Source organism: Martes martes (assembly GCF_963455335.1).
Source record: "Martes martes genome assembly, chromosome: 1".
Lineage (NCBI taxonomy): Eukaryota > Metazoa > Chordata > Mammalia > Carnivora > Mustelidae > Martes > Martes martes.
The window spans coordinates 5,442,032-5,467,560 of record NC_137888.1 but is presented as its reverse complement, the minus strand read 5'-3'; the positions used below and the strand labels follow the sequence as shown (position 1 = coordinate 5,467,560).

Here is a 25,529-nt window from a genome sequence, read left to right as displayed (position 1 = left end):
AGCCACTCTCCATGGGAACACGCGGACAGATCTAGTGTTCTGAAAATTCAAGACGTTCTACATCAGATATGAAGACAGGGCCCACACTTACATAATCTTTCCAACTTGTGGCTTTTCCTTCCGCTCCTGCCACAGAGAGTTGGTTTATCTTCTCAAAATGGGACTGGATTGGGTGGGTCTTTGCACTTCATGGTGACTGCATTGGGAAGTGTGGTGGGCTTAGCGACACCGGGACGCTTGGTTTGATCACCTTCTCTCGAGTTATCCTCTGCACAAAGCAGGAAGGGTACACAGGGACGGTTAACTTGGTCAACATGGGTCTTTATCATTCACCCTATTTATTTACACGAACCAGAACCTGAAAGCAAGATTTTTCCAGATGACCCATCTACTGTTAATAAACGGTTGAGTAAGGATCTAGGAGTTTCTCATGACAACATTGGACACTAATGGGAGCTGATAATTATTTTTTATGATACTGTTTTTAGGTGGGGCAGAAATATACATTTTGAGGACATCTTTACCCCTTAGTGAGAGTCATCTATAATGGTTTCCTCCTTGTCCAGTGCTCTGCCTCTCTTCCCAGGATCTTATTTAAATAGTTTTGTAACCAAGACAATCCCTGCAGGTCTCTCATCTCTGCACACCAAAGTCCTATCTCTAGTCTCCACTGTGTCACCAACTAGCTTCTGATCTTAGACAAATCAGGCTCCCTTCCTGGTTGCATTTTCTTCACCTGAAAATTAGAGACTTCATAATCTCTGCAATCTTTTTTTTAAAAAATATTTTATTTATTTATTTGACAGACAGAGATCACAAGTAGGCAGAGAGGCAGGCAGAGAGAGAGGGGGGAAGCAGGCTCCCTGCTGAGCAGAGAGCCCGATGTGGGGTTCAATCCCAGGACCCTGAGATCACGACCTGAGCCGAAGGTAGAGGCCTTAACTGACTGAGCCACCCAGGTGCCCCTGCAATCTTTTTTAACTTGAAGCGTATTTTTAATAATGACCAGAAAATTGGATTTACACCATACTTCTGTCTCCATGGACTAGAACCATTCTGACCACCATGTTATTTAAAGATAATAGTTAGGTAAGCTTTGAGAAAGCATGCTTGTATGTTGACATGTATAATGCATTTCACATGGCTCCCCAGACCTCACAGAAACTCTTGTCCCATGATCCAAGACTGACCATAAAATTTTCATACTCCTGGTTAACCTGGTGAAATGAAAATGCACAATGTAGGCTTCTACAATGACAGACAGATGACTCAACAGCAGGAGAAACTCAGACTACAAACCCAATATTTTTTTTAGTTAATTAATATTCTTTTGACCTGGACATTGGGATTGGGGCCATCACTGACAAAAGTGATAGTTCTCATTTTCTCACATTTGGCTATTTTCCTCATTTTTCAGATGAGGTTTTCCTCCATCAACAATAGCTTCCCATCTGGTGTTCCTTGGATGTGGGCGAGGGGGCAGTCTGTGTGACTCCAATGGATCCTTTCTGGGCTTGACCCTTTCTTGGTTTCATGAGCACCATGTTTTTATCATCTGAGCTCAAGTAACATAGAACATGATATAATGCACCAGATATTTGAAATATTAGAAGTGACAAAAATAATTCTGAATTTATCCGATAACAATTTCTTTCCCCTCCTTTTTTTTATGCCTTTAGCGACAAGGTGCTGGGACAACCAATGGAAAAGACAAGACATCTGGCGAAAATGGTAAGATGACATGAATTATCCAGATATCTCCTTGTGTCATGTCCGCCTTGTGCCCGTGGCAGATGTGGATGATGCCTTCCGTGCAAACCAGCCTAGTACACGTGTTTGTGCTGCAGGTTACAGGGGATCTGAGCAAAGCACAGAGAGCACCGTGGTCTGGTTTTACAAAGAAAACCAAGCTAGTTAAATGCAGTGATAGGAACAGTTTCCTTCCCAAAGGAGGACTCTCATTTTGGGCAGTGTGATAATTAGAATGCAAATATAGTTCTGTGCTTTCTTCATTAGGGTTGGTGAGAATCGTCAGAGTTGTTGTGAGGATAAAATGAGATCAAATGAGATAAGCGCTTTGAAAGCTGTGAAGTGTTCAACTCCTGACGGGAGCCTCTACAGTCTGCTTCAGGCCTCGCTAGGACCCAGAGCACAGCATGGGCTCCAGGAGGGTCTGGATCGGGGAGGGGCAGCAGTGAATTCCCAGAGAACTCGAACGTGTGCTGGAGGCCAGAGCGTGTGTGCGTCCTGGGCCAGTCTCCATGCTGGCCTTGGCTTGTAGGAGCGATCACTGTATTTGTGGGGCCTGAGGCTTGGAGAGGGGCCGCTGGCTGTGACTGCGACTGGGAAGAGGGTAGACTTCCAAGGAGACTCAGCTGGGTGTGAGCCCCGCGCCCCAGCTTCAGCGGGGTGAAGGGGTGGATGCGCGTTCGTGTTCCTGCTGAAGTTAGATTCTGGATGTTTGCACTTCTTGTTGACTATGAAATGAACTCGCTTTTGTGGGACACGGGTCCTGCTTCGTGCTGTGTGGGATTTGTGCCTGTGCCTGCTGCTCCTGTCCTGGGTAATGCTGATCTCCACACTAGGTGCGAGAAACTCCCTGGGGGCCTTCAGGGTCCTCTGCCAGGTCTGCGCTGGGGCCTGAGCAAGACTCAGGTACTGGAATGTTCCTCTGTGCTAGTGCTTTCCTCCTCTGTGGCCTCCCGACTCACTCGCCTGCTTCAGGCCGTCCCATTGGCAGGGTCAGTGTGTTGATCGCAGGGTCATTCGTTATGGGAATGAGTCAGTGTGCCCCGATCTATGAGAGCTGGGGGCCCTTCCTGTCTTCTCCGTGTGAGTCGGGGTGGGCTGCTGGCACAGAGGTCAGAGAGCAGAGAGGGGCAACATGAGAGCTGCGCACACACAGGAAGGCAGAGGGCCCCCAGCGGCTTGCTGGTCTCCCTGGTTCGTGGATTCGTAGCCGTCTCTTTCCAGAGGTCTTCTGCTGGCCCCACAGCTTCAGGATTCTTACAGCCAAAAGACTTCTGAGAGACCCGCCGCTGGGACAGTCCTCATGCTTTCGCTCTCTGGCTTTTTCCATCCTCAAAAATTCTTGAAGACCCTGAGAATGGGGTCTTGGGGTTGGTTCCCATATTAGAAATTAAAAAGGAGACATTTTTAAAAAGGTTTACATATTAATTTTGTAAAAATAATGTGACAAACCCATGACATATTCATGTAAGTAACATTTTAAATGAAAAAATGACATTTTCCAAAATGGAAAAAAAAATACTATTTAGCAAAAGGATAGTGTTTTACTTTTTTTTTTTTTTTTTCTTAAATCTCTTTAATGTCTGGCTTTACTAGAAGACAGGGAGCTGCCTCTGCATTTCATCCTGTGGTATCGCATGTCATGTTGGCTCAGGAAAATTCCACTGTGAGCTCCTGAGAGAATGAGGTTGGAAAAAACAAGTCATACCTCAGTACTCTGAAAAATAATTCTGATCTGAGCGCTTCCTCAGAAGAGGGCCCCGCCCCCAGAGTACCTGTCCACACTCTGAGCATTGCTGCTCCCGTGTGACTCCTGTGTCACATGTGAAGAGCCTGGACTCTGAGAATCAGGCAGAGTCCTGGCTCAGAGGTGACCAGACCCCTCGTGTTCTCTGCCTCCGCCTCCCAGCTCTACCCTGGCCTCCGTCCGATGGGTCCTCTGAAGCATGTCTATGTGCTCAGGGCTTTGCACCAGAGAGAAGTATCAGCTGTTGCAGAAGACATGACTTTCTTCTGTTCTGAGGCATGACATTTTTTTCAGCCCCAAACTGATGCCTTCTAGTGAAAACCAAATGTGTCTTTACTGGAGGTATGGAAATCAATGGAAAGAAAAATTCAAGATGCCGTGGATAAAGCTTTCTTTTATGTAATCCTAGATATTAGAGGACATTCACTTCTGAGTAGAAAGAGGGATGTTAGAATTAGAGATTATTCAGTAATCGCAGAACAAAGATGCTGTAATAGGTTGTCTTTTGATTTCAGAAGAATTGCTCACAGGTGATATACATACACAACATTTTATTATGCTATTGAGTTTGTGTTTTGCCTCTAAAAATGGACAAAGACAAAAGTAGTAACAACCCAACAGTGATTGGGGTAAAGACTTGGTCTAAAAGACATTTTCCCTAAAAATCTAAGTCACTTCATTCCTTGTTCTTAAATTTGTAATATGAGAATATCATCTGAGAATTTGTTTTAACCTATTATTACATCCCATTGAAATTCAAATTATTTTACTCTGTCATCACAGGTGTCTCAAAAGACCTTTTAGCTGAATGTATATTTCCTGTTAGCACAAATGAAGCTGCCCACATGTGTGGAAGGAACAGGGACCCAGGGGAGTGGAACCATGGAGCATAGAACATCAAAATGTCAGGAGCGTTGGGTAGTAGTCAATTAATCATGAAATGATCATTCCAGATTTCATTAGTTGTCTACACGTCAAAGGGTTCTTATTTCAACTATTATAAATTTGCTTAAGGCTTCCATTTAACTTCATTACTTAAAGTAATGAAGACCGTGGCAGTGAGTTATGAGTGCCCCGAAATTCTAGTTCAGATCACAGAAGACACATGTCGGATACATGAAGAGTCCAGAGGGATCTCACCTCTGGAGTCTGCTGACTCTGCTGGAATTTTGTTACATTAAGCACGATCCCAAGAGCTCTGCTGACAGGGAATCTGGGCTCTTGGTATTCCAAGATTATTTTTACGGGTGGTGTTGTCGCTGCGGTGTCAATGGATGTGAGATAGGATACTTACCCACTCCACACCCAGGATGCCCCCGGGATACCCACCTCTGCGTACGCAACCCAGCAAGCCCAGATGGTCTTCATCACGTCGGCAGGACGGAGACAGGTTGTTCGTAAATTTTAGGGTTCTTATTATTTTTAATTAAAAAGTGAATTCATTAGGCTCTTGTTGGCTCAGAGATTTTCATTCCTCTATGAACAAAGTACCTTCATTACTTGATTAGTTGAGGCCAAGAACTTCTTTTGTTACCCTCCTGGAGTGAAGTGATAGTTCATACAGCTCCGGTTATGACTCGTCTGTGGTGTAAACTCAACCGCGTTCATTAATACAGACACAACCGATTACTCACCTCCAATCACCAGTTTGGACACAAGCAAAAGGTGTTTTTTTGTTTGTTTGTTTGTTTTGGTTTTTGGTTTTTGGCAAGACAGCAATTTTCCTTGATGTCCTGATCTGTATTTTGATGCTTGTTCTTCAGAGGGACTCCAGGAGTTAAGGGTTTTATTGACAGAGAAAGTCAGAAAATACTGGAAGGATAGTGGCCGCTGGGAGGCCTCCAACATGAAGGAAAGATTTACGAATAATAAACCCCTGGCTGAGCTTACTTTTAGAGCCTGGAGGCTTACCCAAGCTAAATTGAATTTCTAAAACCGGAATGGATTTCTCTTGATTTAGTGAGCTGTGACGCATTTGTTTCCAGAAAGTTCTGTCTTTGGGGGTGGGGGCACGGATGCTCCTGATTTAAGAAAAGGATCCCCTCCCACCAGGCTCTGAGGAAATGTCCAGAAGAAAGGTGTTATTTTGCACCACCTGGACCGCTCACTGCAGCTGTAATTTCTTCGAGGCGTGAGTGCCTGAGAAAGAACTCAGGCACCATGCTTGGGTAGGTGTCCCCCTTCACTGGGAAAGAGGTGCTGGCTTGAGAAACTTCTAGTAGGTGTGGGGTTCTCTAGGACCACATAATGCTCGGTTTGCTTTGATATGACCATATGATTGCTAACAATGACTAAGAGAAAACGTCCTGGGTGCTCTCCTCTCCTTGTGTTGAATAAAACCCAGGCACATGGAAATTTAAGTTTATCTTTCCTTTGGATTTGAGAAAACACACACACGCACACTGAATTTTGTTTTTCTGTTATTGAGTCGGTGGGGAGAGAGATGGCGGATTTGTGCTCGTAGGTAGACTTGTTCACTACCATTAACCTGGGTGTGATTGTGCAAATAAGAAACGAAACTCAAATATTTATCCCCAAAGCAGCCCCCTTTCAACCCCAGATCACTTAGGAGAAAGCAACGTCTTTTCTTTCAGTGTTCTTCGTGTATGATGACCTTCTGTATCCGCAAACGGATGTGGGCAGGTTTGGCCCGGGACGTCTAAGCTGCCAGCTTTCCCGGTTTGGGGAGGTGTGTGGACTGAGACCTCATGTGCAGGGGTGGACGATGAACCAGGAATAGGATGTGCCCAGGAACAAAGTGCTCACCTTCGCCACTGAGAGGGACGGTCAGTCCGGCAGGAGGTGCTGCCTGGCGGATCCTGGGTTTGTGCTCAGGACGTTTGGACGGAAGCAGCAGGAAGAGATACCATTTCTAGAAAAAGCCTCCAGAGGTGTCACACCAGGCAACGACTGAGGCAGGGAGGTGACCTGGCTCTGCTTCAAGTTCGGTGTAGGAGAGACCAGAGTGCGGGGCGGGGAGAGAGAAGGTCGCAGCCCGTAGGGTGGGTTTGCGACCTTCCTGCGTTCCCACGGGCTGGAGTGTGCAGGCATCTGGAAGCCAGGCTCTGTGACGCTCCGCTCCGCACGGAGATCTGATATGCCAACTCTGCCTAAACCTCGGCGGGAGCGAAGGTGGGAACCTGCCATCTTCGGCTCCACCTCTTTGAAAAGGGGAGAAAAAGAATTCGGGGTGTTGCGCAGCAACATGTGTCAGGAATATGCGGTTTAGAATGTTTACAGCCCGCACCTGGCGGTGGGACAGGCACCTCCCCAAAGTTCTCAATCTCTCAGGTGTGCACCGATCACCAGGCCAGAAAGCTCTAAATCTGTCTCCGGCTGGTGTGATCAAGCCGCGAGCTGCGGGAAGCCCAGAATTCGCCTGTGCTGACATATTGCGAGCGTCGCCGCGAACACCTCAGACACGCGAAGCTTTCAAGGCGAAAAATCAAACGACTCTGGTCTCCATCTGGGGCCTCCGGGCCCGTCCTCTCTTTCTTTTTCTATACTCAGAGCAACCAGGAAAAAAAAAAAAAAAAAAAAAAAAAGGAAATTCAAAACCAGAGTGATAAAACGCTAACGCGGCGTTCAAATACTACAGCGGGATATTCCCTTCTTTGCTGTCACCATGCAACGCACGGAAGATCTATATTCCAGAAGGAAGGGAGGGGCACACAGGGTTGCTTCTGATATCGGTCCAGAGAGGGGAAGAATGAAATTGGAGCTGCTGATTAAGCCGGGCCTTTAAACCACCAGGCTCTGCACACAAACCTGGTCATTGGGTAATACTGTTCAACAAGTGAGTCGATTCCACGTGAAGGTTGTTTTAGGGATTCGTGTCGACAGGAAATTTATTAATGTTAATCTTAGTTATATCAGTGATTTTTTTTTGTGGGGGGGGTGGGTCCAGGTGGAGCGCTATAATGACTTCCTTGTGCATGTCATACCTGGGATAGGTGTCCCATACCTGGGATAGGCTTCGAATCCACTGTCTTCAGAGTCGACACACTTGAAGGGTCGTCAATAGGAGAGGAGATTGGTATCTGATTTTTTTTTTTTTAAGATTTTATTTATTTATTTCACAGAGAGAGTACAGGTAGACAGAGCGGCAGGCAGAGGGAGAGGGAGAAGAAAGCTCTCCATTGAGCAGGGAGCCCGATGGGGGCTCGATCCCAGGATCCCAGGATCCCAGGACTCCGGGATCATGACCTGAGCTGAAGGCAGCCGCTTAACCCACTGAGCCACCCAGGCGCCCCAGTATCTGCTTCGAGTTGTCAGTCTCTACATCTGTGTACATTTGCATAGCTTAAAATGCTCTCATGCACAACCTTCTGTTTCATTCCTTGGGAGGTGGTTAGGGAGGCCGTGTCAGGCGACGCTCCTCGTGATGTCGGTGATCTGTCCAAGGTCACACGAATCACAAGAGGAAAGTTGTGCTCATCTGGCCAGCAGGGCAGACACGCCAAATTGTCTCCACGGACACTCGCTCCTGAGATGGCTCTGAGCTTGGGGTCTTGCTGCAAACCGGCACCAAGGGTGGGCTGTGGTCTGAGCCCTTGGAACAGAATGAGCCTGACTGGCTTACATCTTGGCCAAGCCAGAAACCAGAGTCTCAGCACCATCACCTCAACCACTTAGTTAACTAGTTACTGGCCTCTGGAAAACATATGTGATGTCAGACTCATTACAGACACAGCCACATTAATTTTTCAAATGAACACATTGAAACGCTATGCTAATTTATGGGCTTATCCGTATCTTTCTTCTTCTTCCTCTCTCCCTCCTTCCTTCCTTCCTTCTTTGTGAAATTGAACACTGGATAACTTTAGACCAGCTGAAGATAGAATTCTGTTACATATCCTATGGAGAAGGCCCATATGCCTTAGCGGAAACCTGAAGGTACAAGTTAGGTTGAAAGATTTGCCATGTAAGATCTTTTTAAGCCCAAGAAACAGCTCGGACCAGGAAAACGCGATCCTTCTTTTCTCTGAAATCCTGCCTGAGCTGGGACAGAGGGATATCTCATATTCTGCTGATCAATTATTCGTATGGAAATAATATTTCTCAAGTGCTTGAAAACATTTTGCTCTTTTAAGCATGTGAAACACTCATAATTTTACTTATAGAATTAATTTGCACAGCAAGCAGCTTTTCAGGGGAGAGAACCGACTTGAATCTCAGCCTGGGCTCTCCGATAAGATGGTTTAAATTTGTAGGTTTCATATTAGTGAGTTTGTTTGTGATTACAGAGGCATGTGGGAATGCTAATGTTCCTTCTTGAGAAAGGGTGTTCTTGGGAGATAGTGGGCTGAACTGTCTTCAGAAACTGAACTCCCTCTCAGGCGGGACTGGCCCTCCCACTCGCAGGAAGAGGGAGCCTTGAGGTCCCTGTAACCTGTCTCCCTGGGCATCCTTCCAGCCACCACAGATCTCGCTTCAACTCGAGGGCAGACGTCTCCCTGCGTCTCCCAAGAAAGCTCTTTGCCACGGATTCTAGAACAGAGCTTTGGGGAGAGCTCCTGGGGTGTGTTGTGAGCTTATGAAAATTCCACTCAACACTATCGATTGGTTTCTTCCCGCATTCTTCCTCAGTAACGAGTGGGAGTTCCTGATCAATACTAATTAATTGTGACGATTTGGCTTAATTGGACCAGTCAAGAAACAGCGCTATTTTGTTTCCATGTGTGATTTTTCTTTTCTCCTTAGTGGGCTTCTCTTTGTTTTTGGGAAGTGACTGATTTTCATTAACTTAGGCAAGCTGAGAACAGGTTTGGCTCTGAATGCTCTTAAGAGTTACTTCAAACTGTGATAATGGGTTTTTGTTCTGTTTTTTGGCCTGCGCTAAAACCTAGTGTAGCAGACTGGCAGAGTCGCTAAGGCAGAGGACAGGTGGCTTTGCTGGCTTTTTGGAAGGAGTCACGTGAGCAAATGCTCTTCACCTGCCGTGTGCTCTGAAGACAAGACCTAGCGAACTCATTTCTGGGGGTTCTCAGGCACCTCCTTGCCTTTCCCACTCTCTGTGAAGGACGAGACCACCAACATCAGGGCCCAGGGAAAGATAAAACGCAGCCCTTTTGTTGAAGAATGATTAAGGGGAAGATAACCCGCCGTGCTGAGTGTGGGGCCCTACACACATTGCCTGGGTGGGAGGTCAGCTTCTAACAAGGCGCCAGATACAAACTTTTTTCTTTAAAACTAAATATGTACCGTTCATGTTACGATACATTTTCCTTCCGTACTTTCTAAACCACTGTCCTGGTTTAAGCACAGCGGATAGATAATTGGAAACTTTTTAGGGTGTGAACAATTAATTTGAATTTAAGTCATTTCCACATAAGGAGCACAAAAGTTCCCTGCTCTCTGTGCTTGCTTTACTTTGTAAGGGACTTGGGAATCCTCCCGCATCACTTCGTGTGCCCTTTGTAGTGGTGAATGATTTCTGGTTTTGCATTGTGCTTTGTAGAGGGTTGGAGAGGGCTCCAAAGTGTTTGGCCCATGGAGATGGGAGTTCTAAGTCTCCTTCTCTTACAGCAGTACAGGTGTGACTTAGACCAGCTGCACACAGCAGATGGGGTGCACAGGGTTTCTGGGCCCAGATCTTAAGAAACCAGCAGCTTTGAGCTTTTTGTCCCTGAAAAAACTTGCTGTGGGAGAAGGCAGTGGCCGCCTGAGAAGTCTGATACCCTGAACCCATCCTGTCGTGAGGAAGTATGGGTTAGCTGTGCGGAGCAGCGGCTGGCTGACATGCCCGACCAGCCAGGGACGGTGCCATCTCCCCCAGGCCCACGGCAAGATGAGTGGTGAATACCCCCCAGGTGCCTCTGGCCCCAGGACCCTCTCGCTGCAACACACGGACGGTTCCACACAAGAAGTGCCCAGCTGAGCCCATCCTCCTCCAGAACCGGTGGGCAGAATAACCACTTCCTGTGTTTACGCTGTTAAATCCTGGGACGGCAGCTCTCTGTTACACACCGACGCCTCTCCTCTTTATTAGCCTGTCGGTCGGTTCTCCTCTCCCTCCTCCTCTCCTTCGAGGCCATCCCGGACTGTTTTGTCTTCCTGCGGGCAGGAAGGTGATCTTTCCTGGAAGCGTACCTTTAGGTTCTTAAAAACCAGAACAGAGATGTTGCAAAACAGGATCACCTCCAGCCTTTTTCTGCACATTTGCTCAAAAAGTATTTGCTCGGCACCTACTCTGCACTAGACATTGTTATCAGAAGGAGTAAGGGCGTATTTTAAAAGGGCAGTGCTGGGAGAATGGGGCCGGAAGTCCTTAGTGACAGATGGACGGGCCGTGGTCCTGGGAGGGGGAGGAGGGCACACCCCACCCCTGCGGAGCTTGAGGAGAGTTAACTACAAAGGGACTGTTTGCAAAGACGTGCATAGGGTTTAGGGAGACCCACCTAGAATAGTGCAGCGCCTCAGACTAACAATGGCAGAGCCTGACGGGAGGCGTCTGAATCCAAAGAGGAAGACATCTGGAGAGGCAGCCTGACAGGGACCGTGTCCTTCTGCTGAGGGACATACCGGAGCTGCCCAACAGTGCAGACATATAGGGTTGCCAGATTTAGAAAATAAAAGTAGGGGACGCTCAGTTAAATTTCAGTGTCAGATAAGCAAAAAATAAAAAAAAAAAAGTAATTAAAGTATAAGTATGTCCCGTGCCATATTTGAGACATAGTTATACTAAACATTTTTCATTGTTTTTTTCTGAAGTTTGAATTTATAGGAAGCCCGTATTTTATCTGCAACGCTGGCGGAGAAGGAGGCAAGGGACTTAATGATCAGATCTCTCTTTCTGTCTTCTGATGGTCTCTCGTGCCGTCCCAACCAAAGGGACCCAACCCTTTGGGTCCCTTTGGCTGGGACCCAAACCAAAGCCACAGAACGATGGTTAGGAGAGGCAGAGAGCAAATCTGAGGAGCAAAGTTTAAAAAAATTGCATGCGTCTCGCCCATGCACTTTTGTCCCTGAAACCTGGGTCATCAGCTACCCCTCTCAGTGTTCCCTAATTTAAAAAAATGTAGCTTATTATACTATGAGTGATGGCAGATTTACAGAGACAAAGCGGCAGGATTTTTGTAAACAAATTCTGGATTGGTTTCAGAAGAAGCACAATAAAGGAAGGAAAGAAGGAAGGAAGGAAGGAAAAGAGAGAAAGGGAGAGAAAGAAAGAAAGACCATTTATTAATATTGTCCTTTTAACTGTGTAGTGTCATTGGTTGACTTAATGTTTTTAAAGGGAAGAAACCCGTCAGCTCTATTTTTGGAAGAGCAGTTAGGCAGTCCGTGAACGTTAGTGTGTTTTCCAGGTGGTCAGTTTAAGGTCTCAGGCCCTCTCAGGTGTCATCCAGGAGCAAAGGGAGGTGGCCAAAGACTGGGGAGGGGTACTTAGTAGGAATGCAGCCAGGAATGTGCGTGTGCACATGCACGTGTGCAAAGCTGTGCACATCTGTACCTGGCCTGAAGGAGAGCCCCGATGGAAGCCCAGGCCAACTGGGAAGTGGCGGGGGGTGTGAAGAGCAGACACCATCACCCCCTCCTGAAGCCGGGTTTGTCAGGGCAGGAGGGAGCGCCGGCAGTTTTAGCCTCTTGGGATTTGGGCTGCCTGGGGCGTGGTCAGGCACCCTCCAGTGATGTGGGTCTGGAAGCCACAAACTGAAGCTTCAGAAAAGCTGCCTCCCGGGGGCCCATTGAGCCTGTGGATGAGTCACCCACTTGCCCTGAGCCACAGAAAGACTGCGGAAAAGGAGGTCTGCCAGCGACCCCAGGTGCTCCCCAGGAGGGCTGGAAGAGCAGCGGCCAGCCTGGGGCCTAGGACTTGGTCTGGGAGGCGCGCAGCCCTGGGCTCTCTCCGGGCAGCGTTTCAGACAGGAGAGGCTGAGATTTGCCTTCACTGTCCTGGAGAGGGATGAGGTGGTAGGTTGGAGTCCTTAGTTTCAAACTTGTATGACTGCAGGATCAGCTGGTGAAGGAGCACAAGAAGCAAACATCCCTTCCTTCTAGTCAAGTGCAAACCAGAGCTAAAATCTCCCTCCCTCTCCTTCCCCACGCAGCCGAGAGAATCGCTCTTTTGGGCATGTCAGGGAAGACAATTTCCCACAGAAATGAGGACTTAAGCCCCTTTAATAGGAACCATACTCTGAAAGTTCAAGAGGAAAGAAGGATAACCAATATTACAGGATCATTGAATTTGAAATATAGTTATTTATAAACTTTGTCTTTTCCAGTATTGATTTGAAGGTATATATATAATTATTATTTTTTAACAGAAATGGTTGCTCGTGATGGAGATGGCTAATTATTTGCATATCGCTAAATCTAATTTAATGATACATTTAAAACAATTATTTTTCCTTTGAAAGTTACCTCCCTCCGCCAGAAAACTAACTGACTCGCGGATGCTTCTGATCTGGGATTCCTCTGAGTTCTTGCCAGGGAACTCCTGTGCCAGGAGCCACTTTCCTTTTTCCTATTAGGATTTGGAATTGAGTAGACCAACGATCGGCTGAAAGATGTATTGAATCCACAGACCCAGATGGGGGGTGGCGGTGGGGCAGAGGCATGGCCTCCTTCACATTTATGAGAATACTCCTTCCAGTAATTTACGATTATGCGGAATAGAAGCTCGCTGCCATATTTGTGCTTGGCAAGGGCCCTCTTCAATATTTCTAAAATGCCTTCTTCTCTTTCAACCATTCCACCACCCCGGACCCTGAAGATAATTGAAAATTGAACTGTGCTCCAGCATTCACTTCGAAAGCAATGTGTCCTTGGATGTCAGAGAGAATCTTTCCTGGCTGGGAGCTGATGTGAGCCAAGTCATTCCGACGTTAGACTCTTCCTATCATAATTAGCTTACAGACCTAAGTGCGACAGGATTGACCTTTGAACGTGGCAGAACTCATTACCCACAGCACTCATTGTGCTAATCACAATGGAGACGATGAGTCTCCTCACCTCTGACCTTTCTTAGATTTTAGAGTTTCAGCGTTTCAGTGCAAACATAAACCCCTTGGCAGTTTGAATTGATGTGCCCTCACCGAGATTCAATTTCCCACCCGTCCATAAAGCAAGCGTTTTTACAGCATGCTTTGCAAATGGGCTAGGGCATCAGAAACAGCCCACAAAGAGGTGTGTTGGAGATTATAGTGCATTTTCTGGCTACAGAAAGTTCTCTAAATGTTCCTCCAGGTAGTGGCACTCAGTAAGTGTTCATAGGACTTTCAGAAGAAAATAGAGAACTGTTCAGCCTCGACCTTTTGCTGGGTTCATCCGTGAATCAGCTGCTACCACGCTGTCAGCTCTGCAGCATTTCGACGTTTTAGTTGCTTTTAGGTTTCTCTTTGCTTTTGGGCTGTTGCCCTAATTGCAGTGCCCCTGGACCTGCTCGGCTGGCGGTAAGGTCTGGCAAGAAAACCATGTCTGCGTCTCCGTTTGCTCACCAAGGGGTGGGAGAAGAGGAGATCCTGTTTCTTGTCCCTGCCATTTGTGGCTTGGCCATTGGCTGGCGGTTCACCTGTGGTGAATTGTTTCACGTCTTTTGGGCCCCACTCCTCGCTGTGGGACCATGTTGTCTCTGGGCTGTTGCCTTATTTTGATGCTTTAGGATCCTGTGGCTGTCCCTTTCTGGGACACTAGAGGAGGTTTGACTTCTTTGGATTTTATGTTCTGCACACATCGAAGGAATATTGCCTGAGAGACCGAAGGAGAAAAACGATGCTATTTCCCGGTGGAGGCCGTGGAGGGGAAACAAAGTACAACGGGCAGAATCGGAATAGGATTGCCAGTGGTTGTGATAACAAATATAACTATTTCAGCCAAATGGGAAAATTTGTTCTTTCACTTGGACAGGCTGCATTTCCACGTTGCTGCTTGCAGAACGCGGACAGAGGCTCACTTCCTTGGACTTTCCGCGGTATGCCTTCGGGTGTGCGTAGGGCTGCCTGACCAGCGGCTGGCCTCTTGGTGTGGACAGGTGTAGACGACAGTGGTCCACTCATCACAGGAACGCAAAAGAAGCGGGCGGCCTCCTATGGCTGAACGGTGCACACCCGCACACATAAAGAGGTTGCTGTCAGCCCTCCTGCTATCCCTGAAATCAAACTGTTCCTGTGATTTTTTTTTTTTTTTTTTTGGTTCCTGCGATTTTGCTTCCAGAAAATATTCCAATTATCCTTCAAAACTTTGTAACCATTTCACTTGGGGGGTTTGGGCAATGCTCCGATGCCACGCACTCCTGGTATCGTGTGCGGGGCCACCGACACGTGCCCCTCCAGATCCTGGCAAAGGAATATTGAGTTATAGTCACTTTTGGAAAAAATGTCTCGCTTTGCATTTCCTATGAACCCAGCCCATCGACACTATAAATTATGGCAATGAGTGGAGGATTTGAACTATAACTTTGAAATTACGAGCCAGATTAGTTGGTGGAAGGTTAGAATCATGTCTTAAAAGACACTGCAGATAAAATGAGCAGTCTTATTCTGTTCACACATCTCAAAGTTGAAAAAACCGTAATATCTTGCCAATTGCATATCTGAGATGGAAGTAGACTGTTAGGTCACTCTGGCCATTCACAGCTGGCAAAATATATCTCTGGTGTGTATTTCCTCAGTTCAGCTTAAAATGACTTTAGTGAAAGGTCGGATGCCTCAGCTCTGGGGAGCACTTCTATTCTCTAACAGACCGATGTTAGACATTTTCCCCGAACATCCTACCTCAATTGGTTTTCCATATCAGTTTCTTGATATCAGCCTCTATTAATGTTCCCTTGAGCTACTGCAACCCAAAATGGATATTTTATCACTGCTTATATTTTTGATCTAGACGGAAATGCTTCCATTACCTCTGTTGATCATCAGAATGCTTCAAGGGATGCTATTTAAATGCTGATCCTTTGAAAAATGATTTTTTTTTTTTTTGGAAAAAAGGCTATTTAGAAACTGAGTAAGTTTGGATCATGTTGCCTGACACTGGAAATTTCTCTGTTTTTGGAATTCTTGAAATAAAAATACTCTGCTTTATTTTTGGTCTGTAAGGACTTCTGTGTGTGTTGGGGGGGGTGGTTTGATGGCTCCCCTGTCAAAGCGGGACATAAAAATCCTTGCTTAAACAGTGACAATGGCTCGTCAGACCAAGCACGGTTCATATCTGAGTTTTTCTCAGGGGCTGGCTCTCCGAAATCAGTAGGAGATACGTGGAGACTCAGAACTTCACCACTACCTGGGAAAGCACTTCTTATTCCATTTCTTCTTCGGATGAGTTGTTGGAACATTATTATGAAATAATTCTTTAAAGTAAAACCCAAACTCTGCTGTTGGCTAGTCCTTCTGGGTCTGGATACCAGATGTGGCTCACCTGCTGAGCCCCAAAACCACATAACCTCATTCTGTCCTGGGCATTTGATTTTATTCTCTTCTTACAACTATGTGAACCCATCTTTCTGGCGAGCAGAATAACAAATCCAAAGCTTAAAATGACGGCCCTCTAAGAAGATCTTTCCAACAGATCAGCCTGGCCATGAGCTCGTAAAACGGTGGCATTTGAAAAAAGCAAACAGAAGCGGTGCGTCGAGCATACGCAAAGGAACAGGGAAGCAGAGGCTAGTGGGGGTCAGGACACCAGCCTGCGTGGAATTTAAACCCACCACTGACAGTTCCTGGAACCCAATGTGCATCTTTGTCTACACATTTATGATAGAGGCTCACACCTCTGTGCAAGGCCATCCCTGTCCTTAGGATATTACGACACGGAATGCATGGTCACGTTCAGGACATTTGAAGGATATTTAAAATATGGAAGTCGGCAACATGAGCAGTCTTGTCTTTCTTGCTGTGAATGAGAGGTGCAGGGAGTGAAAGGAGGCACGTGATGCGTGACCAGACAGGGCATCAGTGTTGGTGGCAGCCTCAACTCTGAGATTTAAGCAGCAGCCGTGTTCATCAGCCTGACCACAGCTGCACCTGGCATGCAGCTGCCTCTGGCTTCGCTTCACAGACCCCCCCCCCTTCCAGGTGTCACCCAGAGCATTGCCCCCAGGATCAAATTCTGTATACACAATGGACACATCTGCCAATGGTTCTGCACGTCTAAGGAAGCTTGTATTTCCTGAAAATCTGCACAGGAAAATGCCTGTCCACTGGGATTAGAGGCGCAGGGCCGAGAGCCAGGGTGGGAATGTGTCTGGTGAGATAGCGCAGCCCTGCCACTCAGCTGCTGTGGGGGTCCAGGAAGAACACAGAAACATATGCCAGGGCTGAAGCCGGCCACTGGCACATGGCTGGAGGAAGGCCTCCCTCACCAGGCATTGCCACAGAGCACAGGGGAGAAGAGGTGTCCAGGCCAATGTCTGAACACAGTGTTGGTCCCTTTCTGGCGCGCGTGTAATGCTTTTTCTATCCACGCTGCTGCTTCGCCACAGCCCGGGGCTCCTCTGGTCTGTAGACTTATGAGCCTTTCCCTTCCTTCCTCACCAAGTATGGAAAGCAGACCATTTGCCTTAGCTCCTCCTTTCCCTCGAAAGGCAAGTTCTCTGGACTGATAGGCGAGGGGAGCAAAGACCCTCAGGTTTCTACATTGATGAGGTGAGCTAGTGGTCCTCGGAGGCTGCTTGAAGATGGCCTGTCATTATGACTGCATTTTCTTTCATTTTAACACTGGAGAACTTTATAAAATTCTCCATGGTGCTGAAATGTTCAGAGTTCAATCCTTTGAAACGTTGAATGTTAGCAGCTAGGGGCAAATGAGTCCGAGAAGATTTCACCCTTCTGAAATGGTAAAACCAGGTCATATAAGAGAAAGGGAAAGCAGTTAATATTCCAAAGAAGAAAAAAATGGTCTCGGAGCAGAACGAAGGGAGGATACTACATTCTGATCAAGGAAAACTCACATTTGTTTCCTGTATTTTCAAGCATTCCAAGCTACATACTTTCAGAAGTGGAAAGGGGAAGGCTATGGAGTCAGAAGCCATGGTAGGAAAGCCTGAAAGTAATGTTTGGCAAAGGTTACTGAATATATAGGAAATAGTTCTTTAAAAACCCTGAGGTTTTTGAAGTACTAAGTGCTATAAAGAAATGGCCAGCCATATCAGAAATTGGACAAATGTACATAGCAGAAGAAAAAAAAAACATATAGTTAAAAGGGAGGAAAATGCAGCCAATGTACAGTGATATATATTTGAATTTGTTATTAACCTGAAATAAATTCAAATGAATTATATGCTCATTATAATATATGTGTAAGTAGATGAGGTTCATCTATAAGAAGCTGAAATCCTAAAATGACAACAGCTTAAACAATAAAGTTATCTCTTCCTCATAGAAAAGGTAGGTAGTTGAGGGCAGTCAGGATAGTTATAAGGAGCAAGCACCTGTATTCCTCTTTGCATGAGACTTTTTTTTTTAAAGTTATAGCTTTTTTTTTTTAAAGATTTTATTTATTTATTTGACAGAGATCACAAGTAGGCAGAGAGGCAGGCAGAGAGAGAGAGAGAGAGGAAGGGAACCAGGCTCCTTGCTGAGCAGAGAGCCCGATGTGAGGCTTGATCCCAGGACCCTGGGATCATGACCTGAGCTGAAGGCAGAGGCTTTAACCCACTGAGCCACCCAGGCGCCCCAGCATGAGACTTTTAATTTATGACCCAAAATGGCTGCTTAAGTACTAGCCATTGCATCTGCATTCTGCCCAGCAGAAAGCTGGTAGGAATAAGGAAAAAAGTACAGAGCGTCAGCTTTCTTTTAAGATTTCTTTTTTCCCACCCACATCATATTGTCTAGAAACTAGTTGTGTGGCCATACCCAAAAGCAAGGAGTTTGGAAACCTTGTTTTGGGTTTATAACTAAGGAAGGGGGGATAAGTGGATGCAAGGAGCAGATTCGGCCACAGTCCATTTCTGCTTATGGAGTTTCTCGAGCACTTACGTATCTGGCTGGCTTGCGTGGAGGGCTGGTCTAAGGTGATGGATGACTCCTTTGTTCTCTGTCCTCCCAATCAACCTGAAGTTGTTTTTCTTTGTCAGCATGTGGACAAAGGCAAATTGTGGCTTTTCAGAGGGGTGTGCTGTAAGGGAAGTTAGCTGCTGATTCCTGGGAAGGAATTTTCATTCTTTGCATGTGCTTAAAAGAGGAAAAGAAATATTTGGTATGTTATCCTCACCTCTGAAAGGGTTATCCTTTACCTACTTTGATTCAAGCTATTCTCCAGTAAGTACTAAAGAATTTTCTATGAAAATAAAATGAAAGCCAGCTCTCTGATCCCTAAACACATGGGGGATGACCCCCTTTCCTTACATAATATCACTGCCCTTCCCGGCCCCCCTATAAACCAGGCATGCCTGCAGCAGATGGTAGCAGAGACAACAGAACCACTGTCGCTAGATTCAGTACAAGGGGGTTATTACAGGGTATCAGCACCCTACAGAATTTCTGAGAGGCAGGGAACCCAGCCTGTACCATGCACCTCCAAGAACACTGCAGCCAGAAACACCTGACCATGCAGGTTGTTCCAGCAGAATCCCCGCCAGTGGGGCTGCCTGGCTCGTGACACCAGGTGTGGACCAGTTGATGTCCCTGAAGCTGCTCCAGAGAGATCCGAAGCCTCTGCCTCTGTGCTTGCCAGAGATGGGGTCTTTCTGTGTTTGCTGGCCACCCCCAGTGTTCACTTCTGCCTTCTCAGAACCCACTGCATTGCACCTGCCTGGCTGGCCCTAAGCCTGGGGAGCAGTATCCTCCTTCCAGGACACCTGGGAATGGATTTCCTCCAGCAGGTCAGCATCTATGGTGGAGCCAGCTGGTGGAAGGAGAGGGTCCCGGGTTAACCAGTCTGCATGTCACCATCTCAGGTAGTAGTAATTATAACTGTTCTTTATATGTGACAAGGCAGACTAGTGCACACTTTCTCCTTGTCCCTCTAAAATGAGTCTCAATTCATGATCATCCCCATCGCAAACACAGGGAATCATCTGAACCCCAGAAAGGCAAATCTGAATACACTCAATCAGTTGGAACTTGAATTTGAGCTTTCCCTGGTGAAGCTTTTTCTTCATTCCTCATTTGCCTATCTTTATTTTTTTATTTTCCCTAGAAAAATGTAAGCATTTTGGCTGGTGTTATGGGCTGAACTGAGTCTGCCCATCCCAGCATTCATAGGTTGAAGCCCTAATCCCCTAGTACTCCAGAATGGGACTGTATTTGGAGACAGGGTCTTTAAAGAAGTGATTAAGGTCAAATGAGGTCATTAACATGGGTCTTAATCCAGGACAACTGGTTCTTATAAGAAGAGATCAGGACCCGGACTCGCACAAGGGTCGACCATGGGAGGACACAGGGAGAAGACGGTGTCTGCAGGCCCAGCAGGGGGCTTGGGAGGAGCAAACTCTGCACGCATCTTGGTCTCAGACTTCCAGCCTCCAGACTGTGAGCAAATACAGTTCTGCCTTTGAAGACCCCTGCTGGTCGTACTTTGTTCCGCAGCCCTCGCAGACCAGCACAACTAGGAACCATTTTGCCTCTCCAATAGAAAAAAAATAGTTTTCTCAATGATAGTTCTGTCTTCTTGTTTGTTCTGTTCCTGGGCTTAATGAATTTTGGGGAAAATTTGATCTCAGCAGCTCTTCTGTGCAGCCATGTGATTACCTAAAGGGCCCGGCCTCATAGTCTTTCTCTATAAGCAAGGTGCATGGATGTCGGGGGCACAGCAGTGGCCTCATGGAAGCAGAGGACATAGGAGCTGGAAGTAAGCCAGCGCTTTCAGCCGGCCCAATTAGGCTTTGCATTAACAACAGCCCGTTTTGCACAGTGGAGACTATGGGTTTCAGAATGCCTCTCTTTTAGGACACCAGAGAATTTCTCTCTCTTGGAAAAGCTGGAAGAATCAAAAAGGTGCTAACTTGGTGTGTGGAAAGTTACAAGTGGGAAATATGTGTTTATAGGGTGTGCGAACACAGGAGATGCAGGCAGCCCTCGCTCCTGCTGCTGCTGATGTCTGACCTTGTTCATTAATCTCCGCCGCTTAGCCAAGACCTGGAAAATTGCAATTCTCCGCACCAGCAGCCCCCATTCAATAAATCCCGAGCCAGCGGGCAGGAACGAGAAGCCTCTTGGAGCTCGGAGCTCCGGTGCAGGCTTGCTGGCATTCCACGCACGGGCCCAGCCACCGGGGAATGCTCTAACTCACGGCCGACTGGGTTTGTCCCCAGCTTTCTAAAGAAGGTGCAGGCATTTTTTTTTAAATTGGCATTTTATAAGATAAATACTGATGCCAGAATTTTTTGGAACTAGGCATACAAAATTATCTTTAGTATTTTTTTGTGAGGGAGGACGTGACCTCCTCTCTAACACCAGGTCCCTTGTTCCCTGGGTGTATTTTGATTCAATTTGAGGCTTAAGGGATAAAAATTCCATTCTTTGCTTGCTTTTCTTGCTGATCTCTTTGCTTTCCCTGTCTTGAGGGCCTGGGTTTGTGTTCTTGCACAGAAAGCTACACTGGCTATCTTTTACCAGTAGAGGACCTGGGTGCAGGGGAGGGTGGAGACCCAGCCAAGAAGCTTCAGGAGCCCACGTTACCCTGTATCAATTAGCTTGAGTATATCAAGGACAACACAATGGACAGATGTGAATTCTTTCCAAGTTCATATTATACTCTGAAAGACAGTAGGGCATTCTAAGAACCTTAGTATTATAATACCCCATTTGCAAGGCATACTTAAGTTAAATGACTGTTATTTCTTAATGGTGTGCTAAAATTTAGGTCCTTTTATAGTAGGCTCTGTGCTGTGCCTCCTAATCAAGGCAAACTCCTACTCAGGACAATTATATCCCAATTTACTGCTTATGCACAAATTTCTGATCTACAGGATTAGGACTTGGGAGGTAATTTGTTTCTATAAAATTACTCTTAAAATATGGAGAGTTATAAGTATGTAAATGACTGTGTGTGCATGCGTGTGTGTGTGTGTGTGTGTGTGTGTGCGCACAAGCCCCCATGTTCATGACTTACTACCAGTACCTCTAGGCAATGACTCTACATTGTTGTAAACTCAGAAACAAATATATTTAAGAGTTCCTTTGATCAAGCATGGGGGTTAATATGATGTATTTTTGAATGATGCTGAGTTTCAAACTTTTTATCAGATCTTGGGCTGTCACAGGATCCAGGAATAGCTCTGTTATGTTCTGGATGACTACGTGTCTGTTAATTTCTAAAGAATTTATGCTAATTATTTGAAGTCTGCTACTTAGACTGTGGATGCACGGATGGAGAATAATTTTTCAAAACGTGTTGTTTCTTGGCAGCGGAGAGGCCCTGCTGTCCCTCCCTGGGCGGCTGGGTCTTCTCCTCCCTTTGAGGACAAGCCTCCTCCCCTGACCCTGTCTCTTTCCTGGAACCCTTGACTGACCTCATAACATGCAGGCGGGCACACACCACACACACATAACACACACACACATTGTTTTCGGAATTTATGAAATTCCATTATTTATTTGTGCATTTACCTTTCTATTTGCTGTTTCTCCCCGACAGAGAGGGTCTTTGGGCTTCCTCTTTTCTCTCTCTCAGCCCTTAGAACAGTGAGGGACCTACACGAGGCCTTCTCGACCATTTGCCGCATGGTAAAATTTGGTGTAAATTCTCCTGGACTGCCTAGTAAATGAGCAGATTTTGTAAACTGTTTGACTGTATCATGTGTTTAACTTGGACCATTTAAGATTTTCTTTCCCCCTAAGAAACATTAGCTGGTCCACACGAAAGGCTGTCATGTTGGCCTCCAGGGATCTGAAAGTAATGCTACCCTGCTGATTAAAACCAGGATTCGGAGCAAGGCTGGGCTTCCTGATCAGCCCTTGGCCAGCACTCACCAGGTGATCTTGGGAGAGGCACATCATGGTCTCTGTGCCTTTGAGAAATGGGGACAGTGGGCATTTCCTGCAGCTCTTGAGAATGCAACAGCCAGGCAAGGGAAAGAATAAAAGCTGCTTTGAACCCTTTAGGGCCCAAAGTTAGGTGAGGTGTTATTCTAGGTTGAATTTTGTCCCCCAAATTCATATGCTGAAGCGCTGCACCTAGTCCCTTAGAATGAGGCCATGTTTGGAGATAGGGACTTTGATGAGGTGATTACGTTAAATCTAGGCTTTTTATGGTGTCTGACCGGTGTCCTTGTAAGAAGGAGAAGAGATGCCAGACCGTGTGAGGACACAGCCGGAAGGTGGCTGTCGGCAAGCCACCAACACGTGAGGTCGAGGACTCGAGCTTCAGCTGAGAGAGAACGGATGTCTGTCATCCAAGCTGTCCAGCCTGGGGCACTCTGTAACGGCAGCCGGGCAGGTGGACACGGGCGCCCCGTAAGAACCTGTTGATGGGCTGTAGCTCTGATTGGAGGACCACTCTTCTGGCACGGGCTCTGTGTTGATCAGAACACATGCACACAAACTATATTTTGGGACGCCAAACCATTTTCCCCTATGAGGGATTTTCACGGCCGTGTGGAAGACTTGCAGTATTCACCTGGGATTGTCTTGGACTGGTAGTAGCTGCTTCCTTTTCTATTTATGATTCTCTATTTTACATTTGCCGTCAAATGATCTGTGGAAGAAAACCCACTTAACTCTATGAAGGAGGACCTATTTCATGCTCAGCGAAGGGTCGCTCTTATGACAATGACATCTTCAAGAATGGTTACCTGTACATCTCTCTTAGGGCATCATAAAATCCACAACAGCAGAGCCACTTCCCGTCTCAATTTCTGCAAGGGAAAGGCGGTATTTCAGGAAAATAGCATAAGAAATACCTACAGGACAGCACGGGGTTCCTTCCTGGGGACAGGGCAGGGCAGCACTGAATCCCGAGACTCCCGAGCCCTGAGGGGCGTCAGCACTCGTGGTGCTGGCCGGCGGCTGGGCTCTGGGCTATGGCTTGGTTGTCTGATGAAGTTTCTGCGGAGGGAGAAAAGTCTCGTTGTTTGGGACCGTTGTGCAGTTGATTCTGCAAGAGAAGATTGGTGGACACGGACTGGGATGGAGGCAAATAGAAGGGCAGGTAGATAATGTGGGGGGTAGTAATGGCCCAGACGGCCTCACACCATTGAGACCAGGCCTGCCAGAGCCGGGGGAACTCCGAGAGGCTCGTGGGGGCTTCCCGCCTACCTGAGCTCACAGGACATTGCAGCTGTGGTGGTGCCCCTCACAGCCCAGAGCTACGCGGTCAGGAAGTTGGGTTCTCTCTTATTCTCCGGGGGAGTTGGCAATCACTAGCTTTTTACAACCAGGTAATTGGTATGAAGAACGTCTTGACCATTCTGCTGGTCAGCTTCAGAATGTCTTCACAGAGGGATGCACAGAAATGATAGAATTCCTGTACTCCAGAGAGATGGGGATAATAGCAGCCATGCAGTAACGGGCAGGGGCACTACTGCTCAGGGGCACTGCTGCTCGCTCAGGCTGGTGGAAAGCCATCACCAGGAACCGGGTCCCTATGCCTTTTGCCTACTGGGATTCTGGACACAAATGTCAGGTGGAGAGCCCACCCTGCCCAGCTGTAAGCCTGCACGCATTTTTGTGAAGTGACAAGTAGAAGCATTTGGGGAACGGCTACAGGGTGTCTGGAGATGAGAACAGCACACATATTCCCTCTGCTCATTTAGATCTACTGCGCCTTTTACACAGGGTCCGGGCCCCCTTCAGTGCCTCCAAGCGCCAGTGACTGAGGACTGGCCGAGTCGATATTCACGTGACCTGTGAATTGTGGGCTGTACCTGTCTTTCTGTGTAGCCTCTGGGTCTTGTGCTGCGGAACAAGGATGTGAAGTCACAAGCACAGCAAACACCACCTGCCATCCAAGAGGCTGGGGAGGGCCTGACCCCTTGGTGCCATGGCCTCATTGCCTGTGATGGCTGTGTGGCTGGCCCTGCTGGAAAGCATCCCTTCCCTCCCCTCCCCTTCTCTTCCCTTCCCTTCCCTTCCCTTCCCTTCCCTTCCCTTCCCTTCCCCTCTGCATCAGGCCCCAAGCATTAGAGTCTGAGCAGGTGAAGGCCGCGGGGGCTGGGGAGCCATGTGACTGCTCTCACCCCTCCACCTGCTTTGCAGCTCTGACCCATCCTGCTCAATACCACTCGGCCAGGAATTCAATTTACAACACGGCCCTCATCTGCACAGAACACCAGGGCCTACGTGGAGCTGACTCCTAAAACCAGTTTGGCCTCTGCATTGTCCAGATTAGCAAACTGAGACCCAGAGAAGCTATGAACCTTCCTGAGAGTCCCAGAGCACTGAGACACATCCCCCAATCACTCTACTGGCTTCTGGCAGCTGCCTCACTGGGACCAGGATTACCTGAGGGGTTGGGGGGGGGAGTCAGTCTCATCCCAGAGAAGGCTGGAGGGCACTGCCGGTCTGATGCAAGGCTGGCTTTCCCTTGTTCCCAGGCCAGGTGCTGATGGCAGGCACGGTTTTAGGCACAGAGGGGCTTAACAGCCCACCCAGAGCTCACCCTCAGTGGGGGTTTCTCAGGAGCTGTGTATCTGAAGGTGCCCACCCCTGGATGGCTGTGAGTCCCTTCTCCGTAGCCAGGCCCTGACCATTCCCCGTGGCACCCCTCCCTCCCCGTTAAACGACACTTCCTTATGTCACTCCAACGTAGCCACGCTCTGCATCTTGTTCATCAAGCTGCCTGTGGACTGTGCCCCTCAGCCAGTGCCACGGAGGCTTTGCCGGGGCACCTCCCACCCTCCTGCTGCTGAGTCTGGGGCTCTCTGAGCCCTGCTTTCCTAGTCTCAGGACCACACCAAGCCATCGGTAGACCCTTGCTCAGTGGTAGTGAGCCCTGTGCCACCAAATCTAGTAGTCCCCCATTTCCCCACCACATTCTGGGGCCCCGTCTTCTGGTCTGGAAATCCTGGTGGAAGGAGTCACAGTGTCAGAACGTCCCCAGGGAATGCCTGACTCTGCCAAGTAAACATAAAGTAACAATTCCTGGAATATTAGTGCTTTCTTTTCAAACAGTGTAATATTTTTCCAACAGAGGGAGGAATGCATAAATCACT

The 25,529-nt window shown here is 47.4% G+C and overlaps 1 protein-coding gene across 1 annotated transcript in view; it reads left to right on the top strand.

The window, feature by feature from the left end:
* The window catches only part of PCP4 (Purkinje cell protein 4), a 52,468-nt gene that overhangs the window by 23,860 nt on the left and 3,079 nt on the right, over positions 1–25,529 (top strand). The window contains exon 2 of the mRNA XM_080821468.1: positions 1,680–1,731. Coding sequence (XP_080677594.1) covers positions 1,680–1,731 — 52 coding nt within the window. The remainder of the gene's footprint in view (positions 1–1,679; positions 1,732–25,529) is intronic.